Source organism: Colobus angolensis, unplaced genomic scaffold (assembly GCF_000951035.1).
Source record: "Colobus angolensis palliatus isolate OR3802 unplaced genomic scaffold, Cang.pa_1.0 Scaffold298, whole genome shotgun sequence".
Lineage (NCBI taxonomy): Eukaryota > Metazoa > Chordata > Mammalia > Primates > Cercopithecidae > Colobus > Colobus angolensis.
Genome location: NW_012116243.1, coordinates 3,664,580 through 3,680,509, shown reverse-complemented (window position 1 = coordinate 3,680,509; position 15,930 = coordinate 3,664,580). Strand labels below are relative to the sequence as shown.

General features: G+C 35.1%; 1 protein-coding gene across 1 annotated transcript in view; it reads right to left on the bottom strand.

Moving 5' to 3' along the window:
* Window positions 1-15,930, bottom strand: part of FER (fer (fps/fes related) tyrosine kinase) — a 435,538-nt gene that overhangs the window by 269,660 nt on the left and 149,948 nt on the right. Inside the window, exon 10 of the mRNA XM_011949316.1 lies at window positions 14,996-15,185. Coding sequence (XP_011804706.1) covers window positions 14,996-15,185 — 190 coding nt within the window. The remainder of the gene's footprint in view (window positions 1-14,995; window positions 15,186-15,930) is intronic.

The following is a 15,930-nucleotide window of genomic DNA, read 5'->3' as shown; positions in this document are numbered from 1 at the left end:
ACTGAATTTAATTTAATTTAATGCAGTTTAATTTCAATATAGGAAAGTGCTCACCAATATTTTCTTCTAGTAGTTTTGTGGCTTTTTAAAACTATTTGAGCATTTAATACATCGGAAATTTCCTCTTTATGTAGCACAAGTTTAAAATCAAAACTGATATTTATCCAACATATAAAGTTTTGTTTTCCTCAAAATATTATTTTATTAATATACATAAGTATATATGATACATATATAAATACATATACATAGGCATTTACTTCAGCAAAGTGTTCTTCTCTATTAGTCTCTCTGAAGATTGTTTCTTAACTACGTGGTACCCTTCTAGTTGTTCAAATGTTTTTTTTCCTAATATCACCAGTATGACAGCATTAATTCAAGTTTCAAAAAGAAGGCAGATTTAAAAATCTGAATTTGTTTATATTCTTCTTATACTCCTCTGATAACATATACCATATAGTTAAATACAGAATAGAAGTGCAACTGATACTTTTTGAATGAGTTGTTTCTCCTTCCAAGGAACAAATGATTTTTTACACAACCTTGAGAATTTTCAAGAAAACTTAGCCTCTACTCTCAAAGATCTCTAAATACATTGTGATAGAGAAAACCTTTCCTTAGTTTCAGATCACATCCTTCATCTGCGATTTGCCAAGTAAACCGATGACTTAAAAAATTAACTGTGGATCCATAAGCTTTTAAATATGTATAATGAGAAACAACTTTCTGCATAATACTATAATAAAAAATAGGATTTAAAATTCATCTGGTACCAAATGAAGCAATAAATCATAACATTCACATATTCTCTTTATAAAAACTTTCAATTAAAGAAATTAATGTCATAAAATAATTTCAAAATTCAAGACACAAGATTTTGAAGATAAAAACATATAAATCCTTCACTACATACATTGTCAAAAATCTACCCACAATTAAGTCGCCAGATAGCAACACCTTCAAACATAATTTTTGTTTGTCTGTTTTCTAAGACAGGGTCTGGTTCTGTTGCCCAGGCCAGGGAACAGTGATGTGATCTTGGCTCACTGCAACCTCTGCCTCCTGGACTCAACCCATCCTCCCACCTTAGTCTCCTGAGGACTACAGGCACGTGCCACCACACCCAGCTAATTTTTTATTTTTTGTAGATACAGGGTTTCTCCATGTTGCCCAGGCTAGTCTAGAACTCCTGAGCTCAAGCGATCCACCTACTTCAGCCTCCGAAAGTACAGAGATTACAAGCATGAGCCAGTCACCACACCTGGCCTTCAAATATAAATTTTAAAACAAATACTATTCAGTTTAATAGAGAGATTAGCAACCAAATTGTATAGGTTGGAATGACTTTTTTCAGGCTGAAGAAAATTAAATTATTTTTAAAAATCGTAACAAAATGACTTGAACATGTTATATGATGGTTTACATGCCAAGCAATTACTTTTTGATTGATTTAATGAGCACCCAAAAACTATTGTATAGGCAGGAAAAAAGAACTATTAATCTATCAACAGAAATTTCTTTAGCAATTTCATTCTTAACAGGTATTATTTCATTAGAACAATGTAAGGAAAGAAAAAAGGTTTAAAAATTTTTTTTAAGTTATTACAGCAAATCAGCAATGCATTTAAATATCTTCCTTTTTCAGGTAATTAAATTTCTGTTCAGTTTCTCAAACAATATACCCGCATTAAGCTATACCATCATAGTCCAAAGTTTTTGTTTTTTAATTAACACAAAATGAATGCCAGGTAATACTACCTCTGTCAGGTAAATAGTTAGTCTAAAAAAGAAAATCAAAGGAAGAAAATCTAATTGATATATAAATAATAATGAAATTGTTTTCAATAAACTAAAGTGTTTTATTACATTTAACCTTTTCTGCATGAAATTGTTTAAATCACTTAACTTTCTCTCTGCTTTCATTTTTTGTCTTTATCTGGAGTGGTATTCCAGTATTACCAATTTTCTTGAAAATGTACATTTGGGTGTCAATCAATTGATGTCTAAATCATGACAAAAGAAAAAAAAATCCACCAATACCTGAATACAAAGAAAACAAAACGAATTGAAGACTAAGTGTTAAATACTGAAGCCTAAGGAATATTAATGATCAATTTCATCAGAGTACTTAGTTCTATCTGATGTTTTCTTGTTAATCCTCTGTTTACTGCAATTTTCTGCTTGCTGAATGTAGATCTAAGAGTGCAGAGACTCTTGTCTACTACTCCAGGTTATCTACATCCATGGCACATAACAGATACTTAAAGAAGTTGGTTAACTGTGGCCAGGCGCAGGGGCCCACTCCTATAATCCCAGCGCTTTGGGAGGCCGAGGCAGGTGGATCCCTAAGTCAGGAGTTCAAGACTCTACTAAAAATACAAAAAAATTAGCTGGGTGTGGTGGCGGCACCTGTAATCCCAGCTACTCAGAAGGCTGAGCTCGAGAATTGCTTGAACCCGGGAGGCAGAGGTTTCAGTCAGCCGAGACTGTGCCACTGTACTCCATTCAGCCTGGGCGACAGAGTGAGACTCCATCTCAAAAAAAAAAAAAAAGAAGTTGGTTAATTGTGTTTTATGAGAAGGGAGGGGAGGGAGGGAAAAGTGTAAGAGACAAAAAAAAGAGGGAAAAAGGAAATGGAGAAAAAGGGGAAAGAATAGGAACAAAAACCAAATGCACATTAAGCACTTTCCTAATTGTATCTGGGGCTGTATATTGTTTTCACATTCATTCATAAATTCATCCAACAATCCTATGAAGTGTATATTATTAATTAGATTTTATCAATGAAGATATTGTAGTTTAGCAGGTGAAAATCCACCTAAAGGCAATTAAACCCAGGATAATTTGACTCCAATTCTCACATTTTTTTCCACCCTACTCCAACGTTAGAAAGATAGTCTTTGAACAATACTGAGAGAAAGGGACCAAAGGAAATGGAAAAAACAGATTTCAGCTGGTAGAATGAATAAAATCATGGTATTGCATAAGATGGCAGAAAGGAGAACTGTTAAAAGGAAGCAATATGAGTATCAAAAGCTGTTAATTATTTTCCATAGCAGCAAATTTAAATATATAGATATATTATTTTAGTAATGAATAAATAAGATATAATTGTACTTAGGGATTTTTTTTCTTTCATTCAAATTAAACTAGAAAAGAAAACTAACATTAAAATAATGGGATTATGTGCTATGTTTTACAAAAATTGCATCATGTAAAAATTTAAACACAAACTTTAATTATGTATGAGAAAGGAAAAAAGCAGACTTCTAATAGTTAAACTAATAACACTAAAAATTTCTGAAAAAATAGCTGATCAACTCTAATAATGTCATAAAAAGGCTATTATGAAGGTAATGCATAAGTCATAGTTAATTACATGACAGTTTTTTAAAAAATGTTTTCCAATCTATTGTGGCTAAAGGACAACAATATTTCAAGTACAGAGAAGAGTAGATTCCAAACATGCTTACCTATCATCTAAAAATTAATAGTTTGAATTTTTAAAAGGAAGGATTTATCCTTAATGAGAAAATAGTATCAAGAACAGGGAAAAAAGACCAGCAAAAAAGTAAGCACACACATTAACTTATTATTGCTTCTGTGATGTTTAATCAAATAATTAAATATTAGACAATACTAGTTTACTAAGTGACAAGCACTGTTCTGCATGCTTTAAATGTATAAATTTAACTATTCCTGCCACAAACTCAAGGGTGGGTAACACAGTAACTCATTTTACACATTGGGAAATGAGGACAAAAAAGTCCCATAACTTGGCTTATACCCTGCACTTACTTAAGTGGTGGGGCAAAGACTCAAACCCAAGAAGTCTGGCTCTACAGCTGGGGCTCTCCCTAGAGCAAAGATTCTATCACAACCACTCATTAGTCATTATCTCTGTAACTACCACAGATTTTTTCACCGTTAGAATACCACTGCCACAGCTGCTTATTAATAAAGTGGGAAATATTTGATGAAAACAATTTTAACATTTAAACCATTTTAAAAATTGAGTTACATCAATTTTAACCTGCTTTTGAAATTCTGTACCTATTCATCTCATCTATAAACATTTATTGAGTATATATAAGTACTGCTAAACACAAGTTTAAAAAATGTCTTAATGTATAAATACATACAAGTCAAAATTCAGCCAACTTTCAATTAACTGTTAGATCAATTACTTGTGCTCCATCTCTTCAACCAAATCCTGTAACAGCTTCTAAATCTCTTTGACCCACCTTTCCCACAAAACCCCATTACATAATATTCCTGTGGTAAATAATCATTAAGCACTGTTGAATCCCAAGTGACTGAATAAATAAATCTGAGGAATTCTTTTTATTTGCATTAATCATAGTAGATATTTAAATGCTACCTAACTTTATCTTCTCTCTCCTTTTATTATATCCTTCTAGGGCTAGTTCACCCTGGCCAGTTAGTTTATGCTAAGAAATTAACAAATTCATAATTTAAAAGATAAATTTGAAATATATATATATACACACACACACACACACATATATATATATAGTTCTTTCCAAAAGCAAATGGAAAATCTAATTTTTATTTACTTCATTTTGGCCTATATATCCACTTCATACGAATGCAAACACAGATAACTGTTAAAAAACACTTTGAAAGTTTAAGCGTTGTTTTTTCTCTCCTAATACTTAAGATACTGTGGCCTAATGAAAAAGAGTGTTTCTGGCACCATCCATTGGCTAACACGATGTGAAATGACTTCATTTATATGAGCCAAAGAAAAATGGCTATTGATGAATGGAATCTTGACCTGAATCATCTGGAAAATGATTATAACCATAGTCACCTCCTAGCCTACCTGTTTCATAAGTTAGAAATTTATATATCAAATTTATATACAGTATAATACGCAACTGTAAATATACTTTAGGTGTCAGATCCACAGAAGAATTCAATTATAGTAATGGTTTAGTAAGACACCGAAGTTCAGCATGGTAAAAATTCACGCCACAGAAAAGCTGGAAGCAAAAATTTACTAACCTACAAAACCGAAGCATTAATGTTATAATTAATATCTATAACTGACATTGTTCTCAGGTTCAGAAACTTTTCAACTATTTTGACAGTAAAATCTAAACCTATGTAAGCTGAACAAAACCTAAAGTGTATCTTACACATAAACTACACATAATAGTATTATATTTTCACTGAAGATGTTTTTACAACAAAAAAATTGAAAACCATGTTAAAATGTCACTCCCTCACTCAGAATGCTCAATGATTTCTAATTTCTCTATGAGTTAGCACTGAAGTCCTACGCAAGTCTGTATGACTTTATGATCTAACTGCCCATTAATTCTCAGACCCTATCTCCTATTACTTTCTCTCTCTTCAGCTACACTGGCTTCCTTTTGGTTCCTCCTTTCATCTGCTCTTCCCACTGCCTGAAATATTCTCACCCCAAGCAGTCTCATTTGCTCTCTCAGGTCTTCCAGATATTTGCACAAATGCCACTTTATCAAGGAACCCTTCCTTAACCACACTATGCATAAAAATAACTCCCAGCACTCATTGCCTTATTGCCCCCAATCTTGCTGTCTTTTTTTCAAAAGAATTTACCACCACCTGACACACTATGTATTTATTTGTTTGTTCACTGACTGCCTCCTCCAATTAGAGTAAAAGGTCCATAACAGTGAAAAAAACATTCTATTTTCTTCACTACTGTATCCCCAAAACTAAAATGATACCTGACACCTGACATTCAATAAATATTTGCTTTTTAAATGGATAAATGAAAAAAAAACCTGAAGTAACTATACATTCACTGTTATAAAATACCTAAGATGCATTAAGTAAAAAAGCTAGATATAGAACACTACTGTTGTATGCTCTAACACTTACATAAAAAGAACAGGAGGCAAATCATTTACACTTGGGCTTTTATTTGCATACAACACTTCTGGAAGATTACCTCTAAGGACTAGAACTGCGACACTAAGAAAGGACACTCAGACCCACGTACATGTGCATGTACTACCTATCCAAAGAAATTAAGGCTTTTCCTTTACAAATAAGAAATATGTAAAATAATCCTACAGAAAATCTATAATTCATATATAAGAACTCAGTGATTATCAATTAATTTACCTGTAAACTAAGGTACATTTTTAGAAACACTGAAATAGAATCTGATGTTTTTCTACAGGATTTTATAATATACAAAATATCTTTATACACATTATCTCATTTCTGTGTCACAGAAATCCTGTAAGGCAAAAAAGGTATATATTCATTTCCTCCCTCTACAGAAAAGAAAATTAAGAAAGGTTAAGGAAACTTTTCTTAACCACGTCTGGCTAATCTTTGTATTTTCAGTAGAGACACGGTTTCACCATGTTGGTTAGGCTGATCTCGAACTCCTGACCTCAAGTGATCCACGGGCCTCGGCCTCCCAAAGTGCTGGAATTACAGGCACGAAACACCACGCCTGGCCTGACAATTTTTAGCCAACACATTAAATGTGTTGTTGGTTGAAAACGTAACAAAGCAGGATTTTACTGATACTGCTGCTCAGTTAAGCAAAACTAAGTAACATGTGCAGAGAAGAAAAATCTATGTTGTGTGTTGGTCTAGCAAAAGGGCTTAAACAAAATGTGTAATTTCGAAACAAACAAAGGCAATTATCATATAGACTACCTAATTATATTTATAAAGGAGAAATTCATTTTATGGTGCCATCAATTCTAGACATATTTGACATATCAGGGAGATTCTTTCAATCAAAATTATTGTATGTTTGGTCCAAAGCATATATTGTCATAAAGTAAAATAACCAGATTATTCTGTAGTGAAAAGAAAGTCCAATTCTTTAATTCAGCATATACTGACTGAATACTTATTATGTTCTTAAAACCAGATAATTAAAAAAAGAATGAAGAACATGTCTCTTAATAAATAAATATAATAAGAAAGTCAGCAGCTGAAGTTTACTTAGAGATTAGAAAATTCTGATATTCTCATCACTATGAGTCAATAGAGTTCACCCTCCTAATTTGTCCCAGAAGGCAGATTCTTCTACCCCAAAGAGCTAGAATTGAAGCATTATATAAAATAATCCTTAAATTCAAGAACACATAAGCAATTCAAAATGTCTTCAGAATTATTAGACATTTAATCTGTGATTATCCTAATTAAATAAGAAAGAATTTATCTTCTAACTAAGCATTTCCCAAAGTATGTTCCATTACACTACGGTCCCCTCAGGAGGCTCCTTGAAAGGGAATTGGGACAATATTTTCAGAAACACTGCATTCCATATACTATTTCCCCTCTTGGACATTTAATATGAAAGGCTTAGAAAAAGTTCCTGCAGTCAATATTACTGTTTCTTTTGGCTTCACCTAACATGACTCAAACTCTGCAACTCACTTCTCTGTGGAACACTTCTTAACATCCCACAAACTAATGGGAAATACACAGATAAAATAAAGAAGTTATCTAATCTAACGAATCAAATCAATACAACAAAACTCAGACTAGTACTACTGCCAGCCTAGCAAAATAAATACAACTACGGTTTTGCTAGGAAAACCTTCCATAAGTTATCATTGTACTTCTCCTTTTGTAATTATAATGGCCTCAAAGATATTTCTCTCTAAATGCTCTAAAGATATGTATTCTTACAGCCCATTTTTTTCCTCTTTAATAAAGAGTATTGCCAAAGTTCAAATGAATTTATTCCCCTCCAGTAGCCTATAAACTTGATGGTATAGCAGAAAAGACTAATCTTTCCAATGTTATTCTAAGTCTTAGAAACACTCTGTTAAGTTCAGAGAAGTAGAGTGAACCTTTGCAAATAAGGTAACACTATGATTCATGGTTTTTAAAGGTTACTCTACTAATAGACCAAAATTATTTTTATTTTATTTTGAGACTGGCTCTCACTCTGTCACCCAGGCTGGAGTGCAGTGGCACAATCGTGGCACACTGCAGCCTCAAACTACACAGCTTAAACAATCCTCCTACCTCGGTCTCCTGAGTAGCTAGGACTACAGGCACATGCCACTACACCCAACTAATTTTTATATATTTGTAGAGACAAGGTTTCGTCATGTTGCCCAGGCTGGTCTCAAACTCCTGAATTCAAGCAGTAAACCCACCTCAGCCTCCCAAAGTGCTGGGATTACAGGTGTGAGCCGTCACGCCCAGTCTACCAAAATTATTTTTTTAATAATATTAAGGTTTGTAAAATGGCAGGATTTTATTGCTGTGGTAGACACAAAGCGATTATTATTTCTTATATTCCCTTACAGGTGTGTCATTGAAGATGCTTCACTTTTATTTCTGATTCTGCTTACTGTCACTGGCTAGAGGAAACTCCAAAATTTTAAGATTCTATTATCTAACCTATTATGCCATGATCACCTGATTTAACAACCTATCTCCTCAAAGCACTTTTCCTTACACTCCATTCCTCTCTTGGTGGCCTCTCTATTACACAGCTTTAATTCTTTAATCATTATAATCACTTTCTTACACACATCTTCCTTCCTTTTCCCCTCTCTTACTTAATTCATCATACTTATCTAGCATAACCACAGCTTTAAAGAAATCCAACTTTCTGCCCACTCTACATCATGCTAGGATGGCTGAACACACTCGGCAGAAAAAAGTACAACCATGTTGACAAGTCCCACCTTAAACTCAGGATCCAAGTATTACATAGTCCACCATATATTCTTGGTTGTACTGTGTAGAACCACAATCTTAGGTGAACCATTATTACTACTCAGCAATCACACTGCACTGTCCTAGTCCATTCATTCTCCATTCTCCTGGATGATTTCACACCTTCTTCAAACATCCAATACCCTCTTCCCATATCGTCACTCTCAGCAAATGACCCTGACCTTAATTCTACTTCACTGAGAACACAAAGCAATCAGAAGAGGGCATTCACAAAATCACCACCCACATAACCAGGAGTTACCATCCTGCTTGCCAATTATTGTGCCAATATTAAAGCCAATCCATGTGGATACTAGATCCCATCCTCTCTCACTTATTAAGACATTTATTCTGGGCCAGGCATGGTGAATCATGCCTGTAATCCCAGAACTTTGGGAGGGTGAGGCATCAGCATCACTTGAAGCCAGAAGTTCAAGACCAGCCTGGGTGGCATAGCAAGACCCCATCTCTACAAAAATTAAAAAATAAAAATTAGTCAGGCATGGTGGCTTGCACCTTAAGTCCTAGGTACTCATGAGGCTGAGACAGAAGCATCACTTGAGCCCAGGAGTTTGAGGTTGCAAGGAGCTATGGTCATGCCACTATACTCCAACCTGGGTGACAGAGAAAGACCCCGTCTCTAATTTTTTTTTAATTGACTCATTTCTTCTCAAAATGATTAGCTTTCCCCTTTCTAATGGACTGTACCTGTAACGTTCAGATACGATAATTTCCTCCTCTTTAAATAAATACCCCAATGTTCTCAAATTTACTGCCTTATTTTTCATATGCCTTTGCAGCATAAGTCCATGAAAAATATGTCTATGCTCACCATACACAATTATTCTCTTTTCTTTCTCTTAGACTCACCCTAATCAGTGATCTGTCCCCACCATTCCATTAAAACTGCTCACCAATGACCTCTGTATTGCTAACTCCAATGTTCAACTATCAGTTCTCACCTTACTGCACCCATCAACATTTAACACAACTGATCACTCTCTCTACTTTGAAATACTTTCCTCACTTGACTTTCAGGACACCAGATTCTCCTGATTTTCTTCTCTTTCACAGGTTTCTTCTTCTCAGTCTCTTCTACTGATGCCTCTTCTTCTCTTAGACCTCTTAACTTGACTTCAGTCTTTGTTCCTCTTTTCTTCTCTATCCTCTCTCACTTGATGACCTCTTATAGTCAAATGGTTTTAAATGCCATCTGATGTCTACGACTCTCAAATTTTTACCTCCAGTTCAAATCATACCCTTGAACTCCAAGCCCAAATACCCAAATTTCTGCTGACTTGTCATTTTTGAAAAACAAACTGAAGGCTTGATCTTCCTCATCAAAGCTGCTCTATGTGTAGTCTTTCCACCACACTTGAAACCAACTTAATTCCTTCAATGCTCAGGCTAAAAACCTTAAAGTCATTCTTGACTCCACTCTCTCATACTCCACATCCACAGAAAATCTCATGGCCTCAAGCTTCACAATATATACAGGAGCTAAACACTTCTGACCAACAGTGGTATCTCACCATCCTTGCTCAAACTGTCATCTTCTGTCATGTAAGTTACTGCAATTGTCTCATCTTTCCATCCTTACTCCCCACATTAAGTTTACTCTCAACATAGTTACCATAGCTATCCAATTTAAACTGAAAGTCAGGGCATGTCATTCCTCTATTACAGCCCTCCTACCCAATGGCTCCCTATTTCATTCAGAGAAAATTCATAATCCAAGGCCTCAAGATCTGTTCTCCATTACTATTCTAACCTCATTCCCCATACTTCCGCATTTCCTTCTACTTAGACCTTCTTGCTAAACCTTGAACAGTCCAGACATGCACCTGTTTTACAGCCTTTGCAACGGATGTACCCTCTGGCTGGAATGCTCTTTCCCCCAAAACTGAAGTAGTTTATTAGCTTTCTGCTTCAAGTCTTTCTTCAAATGTCACCTTCTCAGTGATGCTTATCCTGACTTGCATTTAAAATTGGGTCCCAACCTCTGACCCTGCTTTGTTTTTACTCCTTGCCACTTTTTTTCCAACATGATATATAATTTACTTATTTATTAACTGCCATTCATCATATAATGATTTATATAACCTCTAACAGATGAGACTGTTTATTACTTTTATTCACTCATGTATTCCATGTACCTAGAAATGTGCTTGGCACATAGTAGGTACTCAGTAAAGACTGCCTGAGTGAATAAATGAAATAGAATTATACTAAAATTAATCATTTTCTTTTTTGTATTTTGGCCAGATTAATGTGAAAAAAGACAACATTAGAGGGATTACCTGTCCTATGAAGATGATTTATCTGTGTCTATACATTTTTAGATTTTTGTAAATTAATAGGAGTATTACACCATTTTATGCTTCTATAACAGAATACCTAAGACTGGGTAATTTACAAAAAAAAAACAAATTTATTTCCTCATTAGTATAGTTGTGAAGGAAAAAAAAAGAAAGAAATTCATTTTTCACAGTTCTGGGAAGTCCAAGATCAAGGTGCTAGCAGACTTGGCATCTGAAAAGAGCCTAATCCCCAATTTCAAGATGGGTCATTGAACACAGCATCCTCCAAAGGGAAAGAATTTTTTGGTTTCACATGGCAGGGGTGGGGAGGTGGCCAAAGAGGTAAAGGGGAGCTGAACTTCCTCTTTTATAAAGACATTAATTACATCCACAAAGGTGAAGCCCTCCTGACCTAATCACCTCTCAAAGGTCCCACTCTTAACACTCTTACAATGGCAATTAAATTTCCACATGAGTTTTGGAGAGAACAAACATTCAAACTCTAACAATGAGCTTTAACTCTCATTGACTTAGAGAGTTAAAATAAACATCAATAATTCTAAGAACTTGACTATACAACCCCAACCCTGATTATACACTTGATCATTTGGAACCTTTATAAGAATACCCAATGATGGCACATTTCAAGGTTACAGTTCCTTAAAGCACTCTTCCACAGAAGCATTCACCACCGAAGAGTCGGTATTTTCAGTAACACTGCCATTAACTAAGATTATGGAGAATGTTTGTTCTCTCCAAAACTCATGTGGAAATAATTCATTGTCTCTCCTGCTCTCAAGTAATATTTACATAAATTTGCACAATTTTCCATGATACAATAGTTTAATTTTGAGTTCTTCCAATTCTTCCAATATTCAAATAAGTCTCTTATTGAAATTGTATACCATTTATAACAATGGAATTTATAAAGAGAAAATATCAACAGAACTGCTTATGTGAATTCCAGGCTTTTCTTGTAACATTATTCATAAAGCAATGCTTAAACAGTTATTTGCGGACAAAATCATTTAAAACTTTGATTCTTTTTGTTTCCAAGTAAACTGAAAAATAATACTCTAATTATTAATTGAAAAACTGAATTACACAAAGATTCACTGATACATGTAGACATATTCTTAAGTTTTAGGAATTAGGCATTGTAAAGATTTCTAATTTTCCTGAAAAAATGCTGTAAAATCTCATTAATTGGCATTAATTTGTAAAAATGCCCTGTCTTATTTGTAAAATAATAATTTATTGCTTTAAACTACATATATTATAGTATTCTTTTACAAAAACATCCTTAATGACTAAAAGCATTGCTTCAGCAAATAGGTAAGATCTAATTTATAATTAGTATTTCAACAATTTAGAATAAATTCGATCAAATGAAATATGCAGCACCATCTTGTAAAAATATATAAAGTATTATCACCATTGAATAAATGGACACAAGAGCAGAGATTGAAGGTGCCAGAAAGAAATTCATTCTCTTAAGCTACACTATACACTACCTCGGAAACATTATGTATTCATTAAACAAAACTTCTCTTCAATGATTATGAAATACTAAACTCCAGATGATCACTTTTTTTTTTTTTTTTGAGATGGAGTCTTGCACTGTCACCAGGCTGGAGTGCAGTGGGACGATCTCAGCTCACTGCAACCTCCACCTCCTGGGTTCAAACAATTCTCCCACCTCAGCCTCCTGAGTAGCGGGGGGATTACAGGCATACACCACCATACTCAGCTAATTTTTTTTTTTTTTTTTGTATTTTAGTAGAGATGGGGTTTCACCACGTTGGCCAGGATGGTCTAGATCTCCCGACCCTGTGATCCACCCACCTTGGCCTCCCAAAGTGCTAGGTTATAGGCATGAGCCACTGCGCCTGGCCAAGCCTTTAAATAACCAATTCCACAACCGCAAGGTAATGGAAATATTATAAACCACACTCAGTGAACAAAAGATTTACTAGATAAGATATTCAAAAGCCAAACAAAAGGAAAACTTTTCAGAAGTTCCTTTGAAAGAACACATATGCCAGATACTTATCAAGAATCATGAAGCAAGAAAAGGAATTTACAGGGTCCTTGGTACATATGCTGAGATCCTTATAGCTAGGACAGTGAAGGAGAGGAAGGATTCGTAATTCACAATTCACAAAGTGATGTGTAGATTAATATGGCTCAATATTAATAACAACCACAATAGTTTAATTTTAATATGTAATAGTAATAACCACAGTTGTTTAAATACTTCATATTCATTTCTACATTTACCATATTCTCAGATACAGTCTTTTTTTTTGGCTGTGGAGACATATGAATCCACTTAATCAAATCATACCATTTAGAATCACATAAAGTAAAAATTACTAAAATATCAGCTATAGCATAATTATAATAGTTCTATAAGTTACCCACAGGAAATGCCAAGGATATAGCTCAGACTTTTTTAACCTTGGCACTTTTCATATTTTGATCTGGATAATTTTGTGCTGGTAGTGTGAAGGCAGGGGGCTGTTCTATGCATTCTAAGAGGTTCTGTGTATCACCAATCTCTACCCACTAGATGCCAATAGCACCCATTGATTGTGACAATCAGTGTCTGGAGATACTACCAAATGTCCCAGGTATGTGCGGGGGGGTGCTGGGGAGGGTGTCATGGGTGCGGAATGACCACTTGGTGAGAACCACCAACATACATAGATAGATAGATCAACAGATAGATAATAGACAAAAGAAAGAGAAAGAAAAAGGAAGAGAGAAGGAGAAGGAGGAGAAAGAAAGAGAAAGAGAAAGAGAAAGGAAGGAAGGAAGGAAGGGTGCGGAATGACCACTTGGTGAGAACCACCAACATACATAGATAGATAGATCAACAGATAGATAATAGAAAAAAGAAAGAGAAAGAAAAAGGAAGAGAGAAGGAGAAGGAGGAGAAAGAAAGAGAAAGAGAAAGAGAAAGGAAGGAAGGAAGGAAGGAAGGGAGGGAGGGAGGGAGGGGAAGGGAAAGAAAGGGGGAAGAAGGAGAAAGGAGAGAGGAAAGAGGAAGGAAAGGAGAGGAGAGAAGAGAAGAAAGAGGAGAGGAGAGGAAAGGAAAGGAGAGAATAAAGATTTTATACTAGGCATTCTTAAACAGTTAATAAAACTATGAAATAAAGTTGAATTTCAAGTTGGTGAATTTGAATGTATTTATTGTAGTTTAAGGATCATATTTATAAGCAGAAAAACACTTCTTAAACTAAATCAATATTTTGTATTTTAAAAGCAATAAATACACCAGCAATCTCAGATAAGATTCTACTTTACTTAAGATGAAAAAAATTAATAAATAGCTTTTTTCTTATTGTTTACTTCTCTCTTAAGAATAAGACCCTACCTTCCTGCTGTCTCCCAGGAATAAATACAACTGCAGTCTTTCCTTTCAGTTTTGAAGGCAAGAGAAGAACTTTTTCCTCTGACTCTACAGGTGGTTCCTGAAAGTGCTCTCCAGGTGACCTGAGGTGACTGACAAGTCTATTTTGCATTTACAAACAAGTTTAATAGGACCTGCATATTAACAAGAGTAATAATGTGTTATAGCAAATTGGAGTAAGTTTTGTATTCACTTATTACCTAGACACTACTCTTGCAAGTTTCTCATTGGATTATTCTTTTTTTTTTGGATATGGAGTCTAGCTCTGTCGCCCAGGCTGGAGTGCAGTGGCGCGATCTCGGCTCACTGCAAGCTCCGCCTCCCGGGTTTACGCCATTCTCCTGCCTCAGCCTCCCGAGTAGCTGGGACTACAGGCGCCTGCCATCTCGCCCGGCTAGTTTTTTGTATTTTTTAGTAGAGACGGGGTTTCACCATGTAGCTCAGGATGGTCTCGATCTCCTGACCTCGTGATTCACCCGTCTCGGCCTCCCAAAGTGCTGGGATTACAGGCTTGAGCCACCGCGCCCGGCCAAGTTTCTCATTGGATTATTCTTTAGCTTACCATAGATGTAACTGATCGTGCATCTTCTTCATAATTTACTACTGGAGGTGGCTCCTTCCCATCATTTTCTTGTACTTTTTGCTCTAGTAATTCCTTCTGTGCTGAAAACTTTGCTTCAGTGCATCTCAGCTGCTGGACTGACTGCTTCAGTTCTTCAAGTGCCTGTTTTTGGCTTAGCAGAAGCACAATACTAAAAGAGAATAAATTAAATATAAATGATTTCAACTTCATTAAGAAGACATTAAGGAAACCTCATATATGTAAATCATGCTTTTCTTTGATTTCATTTTTATAAAAGCATTTTAGAATCATAAAAAATATGAAACTAAGCAGATTTTAAGTTATCACAGTATTTATTACATGCTAGCATTAACAAAATAGAAGGAAGTGTTTGGAGTCAAATCCAAATTCAAGATGCTTTCAAATATATTATGATCTATGACATTCATTTTATTTTAGCTAAACCATATACCTCACAGAGTAGACACTTAGGTTCAGAGATGTAGGGCCTAGAATGAATTAAAATAACAGAAGCAGAATCTTAAATTTACCTTAAGTATCAAAGGCAATATAGGTAGGGTCAGATCTGTGCCTAGGGTAAAATAAATAAAATCAAGGTGACAGTCTGGATACCAAGCTTGTGTATATGTTGTGAGGGATGTGTGTCTGGAGGCAGGTGAAGCTATAATGACAAGGACTAAGGGCTAAGATGTAATTGTGGGAACGAGTAAAACAAAAGGCCCCAAATCTTTCCAACATCTCCAATATAAAGACAGTAGACTTTCCCATCCCTCCTTTAGAGTACAAGGCCACAGGTTGTCTCACTGTGACTTTTTAACCCTTGGAGGCTGCCTTCAATGATAATTTCAAACTCATTCACCCACATTGAAGCCACAGGTAAACAAGCACTGGTGGTAGATACTTCTGGAAATAGC